At 41.2% G+C, this 12,153-nt stretch overlaps 1 protein-coding gene across 3 annotated transcripts in view; it reads left to right on the top strand.

The window, feature by feature from the left end:
- The window catches only part of LOC311526006 (glypican-5-like), a 601,789-nt gene that overhangs the window by 222,409 nt on the left and 367,227 nt on the right, over positions 1-12,153 (top strand). For all 3 annotated transcript variants that reach the window (XM_084638602.1, XM_084638600.1, XM_084638601.1), the window contains exon 4: positions 10,070-10,203. In XM_084638602.1, coding sequence (XP_084494728.1) covers positions 10,070-10,203 — 134 coding nt within the window. The remainder of the gene's footprint in view (positions 1-10,069; positions 10,204-12,153) is intronic.

Here is a 12,153-nt window from a genome sequence, read left to right on the forward strand (position 1 = left end):
TGTGAACTTGAAATAATAATAAGACTTTGTCTTTTAATTTTTCCAATTCAAACAGTTTAGGAAATGCTCAATTATTGTTTGATAGGCTAGATTTGCCCAGTCTATTACTGGATCCTACAAGGCAACTTCCTTCCTAATGTCTCTTCTCTTGAATCTGTGTAATTAATAGTTTCCTAGTACATCTGTCATAGGGTTGAGGTCTAACTAGCCACTGCTTTCATTTAATCTTCCCATAACCTTCAAGGAAATGACTGCCTGAAGTTACTGCCCTGTTTTTAGCTAGAGAAGTTAGTTGTGCTTTCTTGATTTACTGATAATGTTCCAGTATTTTGAGATTGTAAATAACACACATTTATTATGATTTCATTTTATATATGGGACATAGTCCCTTGAGAAGAAGACAAGGAGCTTGGATTGTAAGCCTGGGGCATCTTTGTGACCCTAACAGCATCCCAGTGCAAGAGGGCAAGGGGCTCACTGGCATCTGCTAGTGAGTTTCAGCTGGCCTGACCAGTTCATTAATGTCATAAACTGTATCAGATATATATCATGTAAGGTATCATTGGAAAACTAACAACACACTGATCATTAATATTCTTGCATGGTGTGTGTATGCTAAATGCCCAAGGGACCATACAAATATGAAGGAAATGCAGAATTAAAATGTTTTTACCAGACAAGCCTGGGTAGTGGGTAAACAGGTTTCTCCCAGACAAAGGACAAGCCAATGCCTCCCGTCACATGTCATCAGAGTTGATTAGCAATCACATGTCAAGTGGCAATTTATTTACATCGGAGATGGCAGGAACAGATCAATTTGCATTCAGCAAACCCCAGGGAAGAAGAAACCAACATGGAACTTCCTTCACTGCCAGACTGCATGTTTCCTTCTTCCAGCTTGAATTAACTTTATTTGGGGGGTAACTTTCAGCAGAATCCATTTTAAAGGTTCACTGGACTATAGAAGAGAGGTGCAAAGAATCCCTCATTTTCTTTGACCTAGGAAGAAAAGGGGAACCAAGACCCTGTACTTTGGTGGTAGACTGAGAGACAATTGGCCATGCTGGGCAAAGTTTGATTGATGAGAGAAACCATTTTAAAGGCTTGTACCTTGCTAGATTAATATTTGGACTTTTAGATGCATGTTTTCACTTTTATTTGCTTGTAGCCATCTCCACCTTTATTTTCTTTTACTTGGCATCACTTAGCCTAGTTCCTGTTGTTAATAAACTTGTTTTATTTTATTCTAAACCAACCCAGTGCTGTGTTTGAATCGAAATGATTGTTAACTCCAGTTAATGTGGCAAGCTGCTGGATGCTGACCCTTTAAAGGAGCAAAGGAACCTTAGTATTCCTCTGAATGGCCCAGGAAAGGGCTGGATATGGCAGAGATCATGGTTTTGGGACAATTTGGACAGGGAGTGTGTTGGGGTCACTTGGTCAGTAGTAACCAAGGCTGGTGGGTACCAGAGTGTGGCTGGGGTGTAACAAGCCAGCTGCTGGCTCCATGCTGTGAGCCACAGCAGCACATCACTGAAGGCACTCAGGGTTACAGAGCACGCAATGATGACATGGGCCCTCACTGGTCTGGATTGCATTCCAGAATGTGACAGCCTCCCAAGACATTTTGCCTTCACACCTTAGACACCTGACACCCAAAAGCTTACAGTAGATCTCACTTGCCAAACATTAGTAAGAGGACTGAGGACCAAACAGGGAGCTAGAGCCTAAGGCAAAGGTTTCCCTGAGCAGCAAGGTACTGACTGAAGAGCAATCTGCCAGTCTGTTAGCAGCCAGGAGGAGACTTTGGTTGGTGGGAAAAGTATCTTATGCCTCTGGATTTTCTCAGGGTCAGTGGTTCTGTTGCTCTGAGTACAGAGCACCAAAATATTGCTGTCACCCATACAGGCCCTTTTCAGTGAATGGGGTTCAGTGAGTATGAGTCAGGGGAGGATTTAGCATCAAATAACCCAATTATTGTGAGATTTAAAACAGCCTCTGGTTGGTGTTAGCCCTCTCAGTAATATGGCATTTTGTTGTTGTTTGCTAGGAAGGAAGGGAAATTAATAGAAGAGTATCACGTACAAAGGACTGTTTCAAGAGCATAATCATCTCTTTTGTCTTGATTTCCCCATCTGTTTATTGTATCCACCAATTATCTCTTCTCTTAAAATTAGATTGTAAGCTTTTCGGTGGAGGGACTTTGTTGTTTGCTAGCGCAATGGGGCCCTGATCCCTGACTGCAGCCTCTAGACACTACCACAATGCAAATAATTAACAATTAAAATAATCCCACAGTAAACATATACATTAACAGCCAAATTCTTCCCTGTAAAATTTATAGATATGCTTTTCTTTTTTTCAAAAACGGACTGATTGTTTTTAATGACTTGTTGATAATGGATCAAACTTAAAGGGCACATTTGTTCTGTAGAATTTTAAATGTCTGCTTCTGTGCTGTTTAAATCTTTACTACGTAGAAAAAAACTAGATGATAGGGAAAAAGTTGTTTTTGTTTTTACTTCAATTTTTTTCCACAGTGAAACTCAGGATGAAAAATGTTAAGAACTTTGTTACAGTTGTTACTATTATGTATTTCTATTACAATAGCACCCATAGGCTCCAACAGAGGTTTTGAGAGGCACTGCACAGACACATAGTAAGAGGCTGTCTCTGCCCCAAAGAGTTTACATGCTAAATAAACAAGGCAGAGAGATTGACTTGACCAAGGTCACATAATTGGTCAGTAGCACAGGTGGGAATGGCTTCTGACTCCCAGCCCATTGCCATACCTATGGGACCCTGCTGCCTCCTGAGAGATATAATAATAAAACTACGTTATTACCTCCAGATCAACAGTTACCCTTCAGGGGAGCTGGCAGTTCATTTACTGAATGAGCTTTTGTTATAGAAGTGCAGTCATTTAATTTAATTAAAATAATTTCCTCATACAAACTGTGGACTAAATATTGTCCTTACTCGGGCAAAATTTCCATAGAGGTGAATGACCATATTGCATAGGAACATAGGAATTGATCAGACCCGTGATCTATCTAGTCCAATATCCTAGTGGCCAGAACCAGATGTTACCAAAAAAAAGTGAAGGAAACTCTATAATGGACTATTATGGAATAATTTGCCAGAGGGGAAGTTGCTTCTGCTGGCTTATGCCTTGGAGTATATGGGTTTGTATCCCTTATTTTAAAAAAAGAAATTCTATCTAATATAACAGTCGATGTTCTCATTATCCATATAAATGTATAATGCTTTTTAGTTCTAAGCTCTTGACCTCAATGATATCTAGTGGCAATGAGTTCCACAATTAAGTTATGCATTTAGTTACAACATGTCACCTCTCCCCTGGGTTCAGTTTTGCCATCTGTAAAATAGGGATAATGATACCAACCTCCTTTGTAAAGTGCTTTGAGATTTACTTATGAAAAACATGATTGAAGAGGTAGGTGTTATCATTATTACTGCATAAAAATACATTTTGTTTTATAAGTTTTAAATGTGACTTTTAGTTTCATTGCATGTCTTCCTGTTCTTGTATTAGGAGAAAAGCACTGGCTCATCTGTCTCCTCCTATTCATCTTCTCTGTAGACTAAACAGCCGCAATATTTTCAATCTCTCTTTATCTGGAAGTCTTTTTTTGTACCTCTAATATCTTTTATCACTCATTTCAGAACTCCCCTCTGTTTTTGCCTATATCCTTAATTAAAACTAGGCCTTAATTTTTTGGTTCCCTGAACTAGATGCTCTAAAAGGCCCTGATTTTCAGAGAGTTCTGAGCAACCACCCTGTGAAACTCAAGCTGTTTTAGAGTGCCTCAAATTCAGCTTGAAAAAAATTGAAGTACTCAAAATCATGACTCATATTTGCAAATCTTGGCTAGTGGGATCAGAACCGATTACAGTATTCCGGGTGAGGGCATACCAATAATTTATATAAACCATTGTAATTTTCAATATTATTTTCTATCCCATTCCTTATCCACCCTACATTTTGTTTGCTTTTTACATTTTTTTTATCTCCGCTTCATATTGAGCGGTGGTTTTCATTAGCTGAGCTGTCCACAATGTCCTGTTCCTGAGAAGTCATAACGAGTAAAGGCTTGCAGGACTTGGCTCTAGCTTACCTAAGGTCAAAATTGATCTCACACATCACTTTTGAAGGGAGAATAATATTTTAACCTGCAATTCAGATAAAGCTGAATGTCTTTATGAATTGTTAGCACATGTGGGGTGGGGCACTCCCTGTTGTTTCTGAGACAAGTTTAGGATTCTGTGTCAGGCACCATCGGAGTAGCAGAGAGAGAAATAGATATAGTGATTGGGTGTGGGCAAGACAAGCAAGGCAATGTTTAGGTGGAAAAAACAACTGATGGTCTTGAGCCAATCAATAACCTCTGAGTCAGCTTGGGAAGAGGTGGTGGAATCTCCATCCTTAGAGGTTTTTAAGGCTTGACAAAGCCTTGGCTGGGATGATTTAGTCTGTGCTGGTCCTGCTCTGAGCAGGTGTTTGGACTAGATCAGTGGTTCTCAAACTAGGGCTGCCGCTTGTTCAGGGAAAGCCCCTGGCGGGCCGGCCGGTTTGTTTACTGGCCGCGTCCGCAGGTTCGGCCAATCGCGGCTCCCACTGGCCGTGGTTCGCCGCTCCAAGCCAATGGGAGCTGCAGGAATGGTGGCCAGCACATCCCTCGGCCCGTACCGCTTCCCACAGTCCCTATTGGCCTGGAGCGGCGAACCGCGGTCAGTGGGAGCCACGATCGGCCAAACCTGCGGACGTGGCAGGTAAAGAAACCGGCCCGGCCCACCAGGGGCTTTCCCTGAACAAGTAGCGGCCCTATTTTGATAACCACTGGATTAGATGACCTCCTGAGGTCACTTCCAACCTTAATCTTCTATGATTCTGTGACCTCCGAGGAGTCCAACGTGAAAAGAGTAACTCTACCCTTAGTTTGCCCATAAGGCCATACTAGACAAAACTGTGCTCTTGTTTACACCTGGGTAACCCCCTGGAAGTCACTGGAATTTTGAAGTTTGTCAGGGTAGATGCTGGACTTGATTTCGCTGGGGCTGCGTGGCTACAGATAAAGGCAGAAAGCTGTTTGAAAGGACACAAGGGCTTTAATAGTAACTCCAGTACTAACCACATGACAATCTCGTATTTTAAAATTTCAAACCTTCTCTCTGTAGAATCAGAGAACATTATGTTCTGAAATGGGGAAAAGGTCTCCCGATTTAGGGAAATAATATTCCCTCCAAGTCTAGAAGGGCATGACATTTTCTCCTTGTTTGATTATATTAAGTATATTAAATATGACCTAAATTTTTAAGGTTGCTCAAGCTGAGAGAGTTCAAAGGATTTTGAATGACATTTTTTTCAATTTATTTTTGTTAAGCTTTTGCAATAATTGTAAATAATCACTCTTATAAAGGACAAATGGCAGGGGTCAAGTAATAATCCTTCATATACATGAGTGTATGTTTCTGTGCTAAGGAAAATCCATAAAAGAAAACGGAATAGAGATACTTAGATCAAAATTTAGCTAGCATTTATCAGAGAAACTAGGATTTAACAGTCCTTGGCATTTAAAGCAAAAAGCCCAAGAAAAATATATGGCATCATAAAACTTTATTGATATTCAGGTGGCAACAGCTTATCAGGAATACCAGCTTCTCAATGTAGTTCTTCACCTTTAGAAAATAGAGTTCGGTTTTTATTTTTATTATTATTAAAATGAGACAATAGGAACGGCTTAGCACTATCATAGGTGATAAAGAGACGTAACCTTTCATCTATTAGTAACCAAAGTTTGGCTGGCTTAATGTTGAGGCCTGGAAATTTAAAGAAGGAAATTTGAAAGATTAGGTTGTTAATAGTCTGTGTTGATTATGGGATTATTTTAGAAATATCTGAGGTAACTGAAAAATTAGTTGTGCAAAATCCCAAACTTGCTTTATTCTCCAGCCTTACTGATGATTGATTTTTATTGTAAGTGTTGCCAACTCTTGCGATTTTATCCCATACCACAAAATTTGATGTTTTCTTTAAAGATCCTGCTCCTAGAGTCAGGTAATTAGTGGGTTTGGGGTTTTTTTTAAGCATACAAGCTCTCCCAACCCCCTCCATGTTTCTAGCCCTCATAGTGGAAGAGAAGAGCCTGAAATTATGAAACCTAAAGTCTTAAAAACCAGAAAGCAAATATAAAGATTTTTTATTTGTTTTAGAATCTAATTTTTAAGCCAATCTCATGATATTTTATAAATTGAGTTTGGCAATAATGTTGTGTGTTGTGAAAGTGACAACAGACAACTAAGCTCTCAACTTTTTTAACCTCTTTAACAGAAAAAATCATCTCTAGCAGTAAATTTCAGGTATCCTAAAACCTGAATATGTCTGTTTTTTAATTTTTAATAGTTTTTTATTTACACTTGTTATCTTAGAGTTAGAGCAGGGGTCGGCAACCTTTTAGAAGTGGTGTGCTGAGTCTTCATTTATTCACTTTAATTTAAGGTTTTGTGTGCCAATAATACTTTTTACAGAAAACCTCAAAGAAAGATTTTTTTTTTCAACTGAAATTTCACAGGGGAAAAATTTCAGTTTTCCCATGAATTCTGCTCATTAGTTAAGAACTGCCTTAAAACTAATCCACAGTCAGAGACTTGATTTGGCAGCTCTAATTTTTAAAGCCAGTGGCTCCTAGCTCTTCTGATGTAGTGTAATTAGAGAGGTGTTTGCAGTAGCTTGTACTGGGATGTTGGAATATTGCAATGTGTGAGACATATGAGGTGCAGAGCAAAGGATGCAAGAAACCCTTTGCCAGAATGTGACTCAGCTGCTTTTACACCCATCTGCCCAGTCTCCTATAGGTTTCAGGGATTTTTGGTTTATGTTTCCAATTATGTGGTTTTAATCATGGGTGGTGTGGACAAAGTGAATAAGGAAAAGTTATTTACTTGTTCCCATAATATAAGAAGTAGGGGCCACCAAATGAAATTAATGGGCAGCAGGTTTAAAACAAATAAAAGGAAGTTCTTCTTCACACAGCGCACAGTCAACCTCTGGAACTCCTTGCCTGGGGAGGTTGTGAAGGCTAGGACTATAACAGGATTTAAAAGAGAACTGGATAAATTCATGGAGGTTAAGTCCATTAATGGCTAGGATGGGTAGGGAATGGTGTCCCTAGCCTCTGTTTGTCAGAGGGTGAAGATGGATGGCAGGAGAGAGATCACTTGATCGTTACCTGTTAGGTTCACGCCCTCTGGGGCACCTGGCTTTGGCCACTGTCAGTAGACAGGATACTGGGCTGGATGGACCTTTGGTCTGACCCAGTATGGCCATTCTTATGTTCTTATGTGCTCTCAAAGGTTTGGAAGAGACTGAAATAAAATATTTCATTCACAAAGCTCTGCCTTGAGTGTATTTAAAGATATGCCCCTCGTGCGGTGAGACCAAAGCATATGCCACTGCTGAGCCGGGTGCATGGCTCCACCTCCCGCTACCGTGTGAAATGTTAGGATTAATCCAATGCATTTAAATCAGATTGCTGTAATATAAATTCACTGCGATACGTTACACTGGAATAGGCAGTAACTCGTATTCCTAGCACTGTTGGTCAGCATCTTGCATGCGGCTTCCCAAGTGTTCATTTTCAATATCTACAGCGTGCCTGCTTCTCAATTGAAAGTGTCCCTTCGGCTTACGTAGGAGTAACTTTCCTGGAGTGAGTAAACAGAGGTGGATTTAGCTGTACTGCACCTGTGCTGAGGAGAGAGAGAGACAACATAGCTCACTGGTGTGAAGAGATGAAAGAGAGAATATTTGAAGTCATCCATGTTCAGGAATGCTCAGCAAGTGGCAGAAAGAAAGACATGGCTCAGTAGGGTTTTTATAAGTGCAGTAGAATGCACAGTACAGCAAGAATCCAAATACTCAAATGGCATAAGCAAGGAGACAGAGGCAGTGGCTCCCAATACCAAATTAAATGCTATGCTGGATGATGGATTTTTTTGTATTGCTTTTGATGTATTTTTAAAGTTTTTAATGTAGAAATAGATATTGAAAGATGATAATTTTCACCTTATAAAATGGGGACTGTTGCCCTATTATTAATAGTTATCTGTACTACAGTATTGAAGGGTATTAGTGTGCTAACATGCAGGGGCAGTACCTGGACCCCAGTACACAAGGAGTTAACACCAACTTCACTTTCCCCTCCCCTTGGAAAATCCTCCTGGGAAGGGCTGCTGAAAAAAGAGCAGAGGTGAATGTTTATGGGTCGGCCTGGGAGCTGAGTGATTCCATTTTGCTTATGGAAACATGCACTGATTTTTATCAACAGAGATTTTCTTCTGCTGATTCCTACTTGTTTAGTCCTCCTGTGACACCCCCAGCATACACTGGTGGTGTGTTCACAGCATATACACAGATAAGTTAGTTAAAAACAGAAATATTCTTGCTGGAAGGCTACAATGTAATACTGCTTTTTTTCTTAGAAATCAGAACAATATTGCACAAGAACCCCAAACAGAGGACGAAAACAGGCTGCTCCCTAAGGCAGAGAGGCACAACTCACCCCATCTTGCTTTAATTGGCTCTCTTCAAATTGACTCTGCTTGCATGCACCACACTTTGCAAGCAGGACTGGTATCTGCCCCTGCTTCTCCTTCCACACTCTTAAAGTGATAGCTTCCAATTCCAACACAGTCCTCCTTCCTGGAAGAAGCTAGTTTACAATAAGCAATTTAATTTGGGTGAAATTCAGATGTTGGCTATTTTAATTAGGAGGGAATAATTTAGGGACCAAAAAATATATGCCGACTAAAACTTTGAAACTCGAGTGCCCAATAGAGCCTAGGCACTGAACTGAGAACCTGTGGCAGCTGTGAGGGCTCACTAAAAGTAAGGCTGCCTTTACTTAAGTCTCTAAATGTGGATTTAGGTGTCTAACTTTAGGTACCCAGATTTGGAAATTTGTCCATAAATCCCAGACAAACCTTAGTTAAGACTGAGTTACTATTAGAAATAGCGCCCTTAAAAATTATGTTAACAGAACGCTGTGCAGCAGTTAAAAGAAACAAAATGTTTAAAAGTCAGGAAATTCAGTGAAGGTTCATTACCACCCTTAACTCTGACCCCTGTATCTCACCTTATGCCAGTTGCATTTTCTTTATGGGCCACAGGCATTGCTAGACCCACCTACATCCCGTGTCTTGACTGGTAAACAACACCTGTGTATGGACTAGATGTTCAGTCCTCCCCCAGTTCAACCAGCAGTTCTGAACACAGACACCAACATCCTACTTCTTATGATCTCATACAGGCCAGAGGCACAATCGACCCTCCACGCATCCTTCTGCTACAGACTAGAGCCTACATAATTTTGCACCTTACATTTTAAAGCCCAATAAGATCTGAAGACCCCAATTTTACCCCGCCCTCCTGATTCAGGCTAGAAAAGCTTCCGTAACTAGCCTGTTCATCCTCCAAATAAGCGTCTGAGCATCCAGATACAGGCCAGAGATCCACCTTACTCCATACACCTTATAACTTCTGGCCAGATTGCCAGGTAAAGACAAGTGGGTGTGGAAACACTTTCTTCAACTCCTGTCCTATAGAAAGGCCCCACACCAATGTGTAGTTCTTGCTAGGCAGCTTTCTTATGCCCGATGTCCACACACATTGCACTTCAGGTTGGTCACCAAGTCAAGTGAAATTGTGATGTAGGAAAAGGGGATTGAGGCTCACTCTTGGAGTCCATCTCCAGGTGTGGCACAGTTGGGACACTGCATGATGTCCTAGTAGCTGGTAAATTGTCGGTAGCAATCATATATGTCATGCCTGTTGACATTAACACTCTAGTGCAGGGGTTTGATCCCAAGAAAACAAGGATCCATCTGCCCCGGACAGCCTGCCCCAGACAGCCTCTTGTGGTGTGGTGCAGAGATTCCCTCATACGCAACATGAGCCAAAATGGACAAACTTGCTTCTGTGCTATTTAATCTGCTTTTTACTTCAAACAACACAATTACATTTGTTTTTTCCCCTCCTTCTTTGTTACAGGTTGACAAAGTGTGTGGACAGCCCCAAGAAAGAGAAGCAAAACCTTCACCAGATAATATAGTGCAAGCAAAAGACATGGCTGAAACCCAGGCTCTCACGATGGCTCACTCTGCTAATCTAAACAATAAAAGGAGGTAACCCTACGTGAAACATATCTCTAAGTGCATTGAAATAAACCTTATTCCTCATAATTTGCATTAACTATTTCGCATGCAGGAGTGTTTAAACCCAATTCTGTCCTCTGATATCCACCCACAACAGTCTTAGGCTTTCCTCGGAGGTGGTGCTAGTCCATTGGGGGCCCTAAACTGGAATCTTGTTGGGACTCCCCACACACAACACATAATAAAAAGCAAATAAGGGGGCCCCTTGAGCTGCTTGGGGGCCTAAGGAATTGCTTAGTCTGTTTAGGCCTAGCGCTGGCTCTAGCTTTCCTGGTAGTTACGTAGATGTATTTGAGGGAATAATTGGTCCCTGTAGTGCTTTCCAGTTGAAGCCTGACAGTATTTCTTGCAGGCCAGTCCTGATGTCGTTAATCAGTATTGACTCAGTCTTTAATTTGGCAAACTCTTATCGTAAACAATGGGAGCTTTGCCAGAGTAAAAACTGGGTGACTTCAGGACATTGCCCTGTAGGAGTCCATTTGCTCCTGGCCTTTAAGGACAATTGATATTGGGATGGATCATCCATGGGATGGGCTGCATGTGGGGGGAAGGGGGAGATTTCCATGATGCAGCGTTACTCCCCTTTTCTGTAGTGGAGGAAAGAATTTGGCATACACATTCCTCCCCCAGTTGATTAGGCAGTGGGCTTCTGGTGAATTTTCAGGGATTGAGCAAGGCCAGGTCCATCTGCGTGTAGGCCCTGTGCCTCCACGTTGGCTCCAGCCTTCCAGCCACCTGTCAGTGCAGCTACAAAGTAGCTGTGCTACCAAGGTGTCCCTCTGCCATGGTTCTCGTGTGCCTAAATTATGTGGTGGGGAAGAGGGAATTTTGTGATGTGCATCCTCTCTGACCCCTCCCCGGCCTACACACTATTGCCCCCAAGTTTCCTGGTCTTCACCCCCTCGCCCACGTGAACCTTAGATTAGGGTTTGGGTGGGGCCCGAGGATGTGCCACAGAAGGGGGCGTGTCTCTCTGTGGAGCGTCTCTTCCATGTGTGGCTTAGGGAAGCTGATCCTACCCAGGGTACGTTTAAGTGAATTTCAGTGCCAGTTTACAAGAGAATTCCAATTACTTATTACTGGCTAAATTAAATCCTGCTATGTCAGTATAAATCGGGAATAATTTCGCTGAAGTTAGTGGAGATGGGTCTGGATTTACACTGGTGTAACTGAGAGCAGAGTTTGGCTTTATTCCACTTGAGTGCCTGCCTCGATGAGTTCAGGCTGTAAGATTTGCACCCACATCTATTTTGATTTTTTCCAAACCTATGTGCATTCCGAAACCCAAATACACTGTCTTAAAAAAGAAAAAAGAAAAAAAAGTTGTGACTACAGTGTACTTCTCGATCACATTCTTCGGCAGTTTGCAACCAAAGCACAGCAACTTGTGCTGGTGTTTGGGGCTAACTGATTTTCATTGTGCAAGCTGCATGAAATGTAAAAAAGCAAGCAGCCTGGCTGGTAAAAAGTAAATTAGATTTTAAAAATTCCGTGGTAATAATCTGAAGTATAAACTGAAATACAGTTAACAGAATTTGTTTTTTAAATGTACTGGTCTGGTTCTGTCCCTGACAAGATCTATCTCACTATCTTCACTCAGCATTGCATTTTTAGCAGAATTGGCCTATGAGCCAGATCCTGAGCTGGTGTAAATGAGCAGTGGGTCACACCAATTTATATAGCTGAGGATCTGGCCCTGAGACTTTTAATTAATCAGAGAACAGCCCTTTGATATTTATTACTATAGATACCAAAGAAAATATAATAAAACTAATATGCTACTAATTATAAAATGTTGCCAGAAGCTGGTGAATGCATCATGACATCAGCTGAGCTGAGCACATCCTTACATTTCACTGATTAGTGTGATGTGTTATGGAAATGTAGTGAGAAAGGTGTGATGAAGAACCAGCATACTAG

This window comes from Lepidochelys olivacea (assembly GCF_965140295.1).
Source record: "Lepidochelys olivacea isolate rLepOli2 genome assembly, chromosome: 9".
In the NCBI taxonomy this organism is placed as follows: domain Eukaryota; kingdom Metazoa; phylum Chordata; order Testudines; family Cheloniidae; genus Lepidochelys; species Lepidochelys olivacea.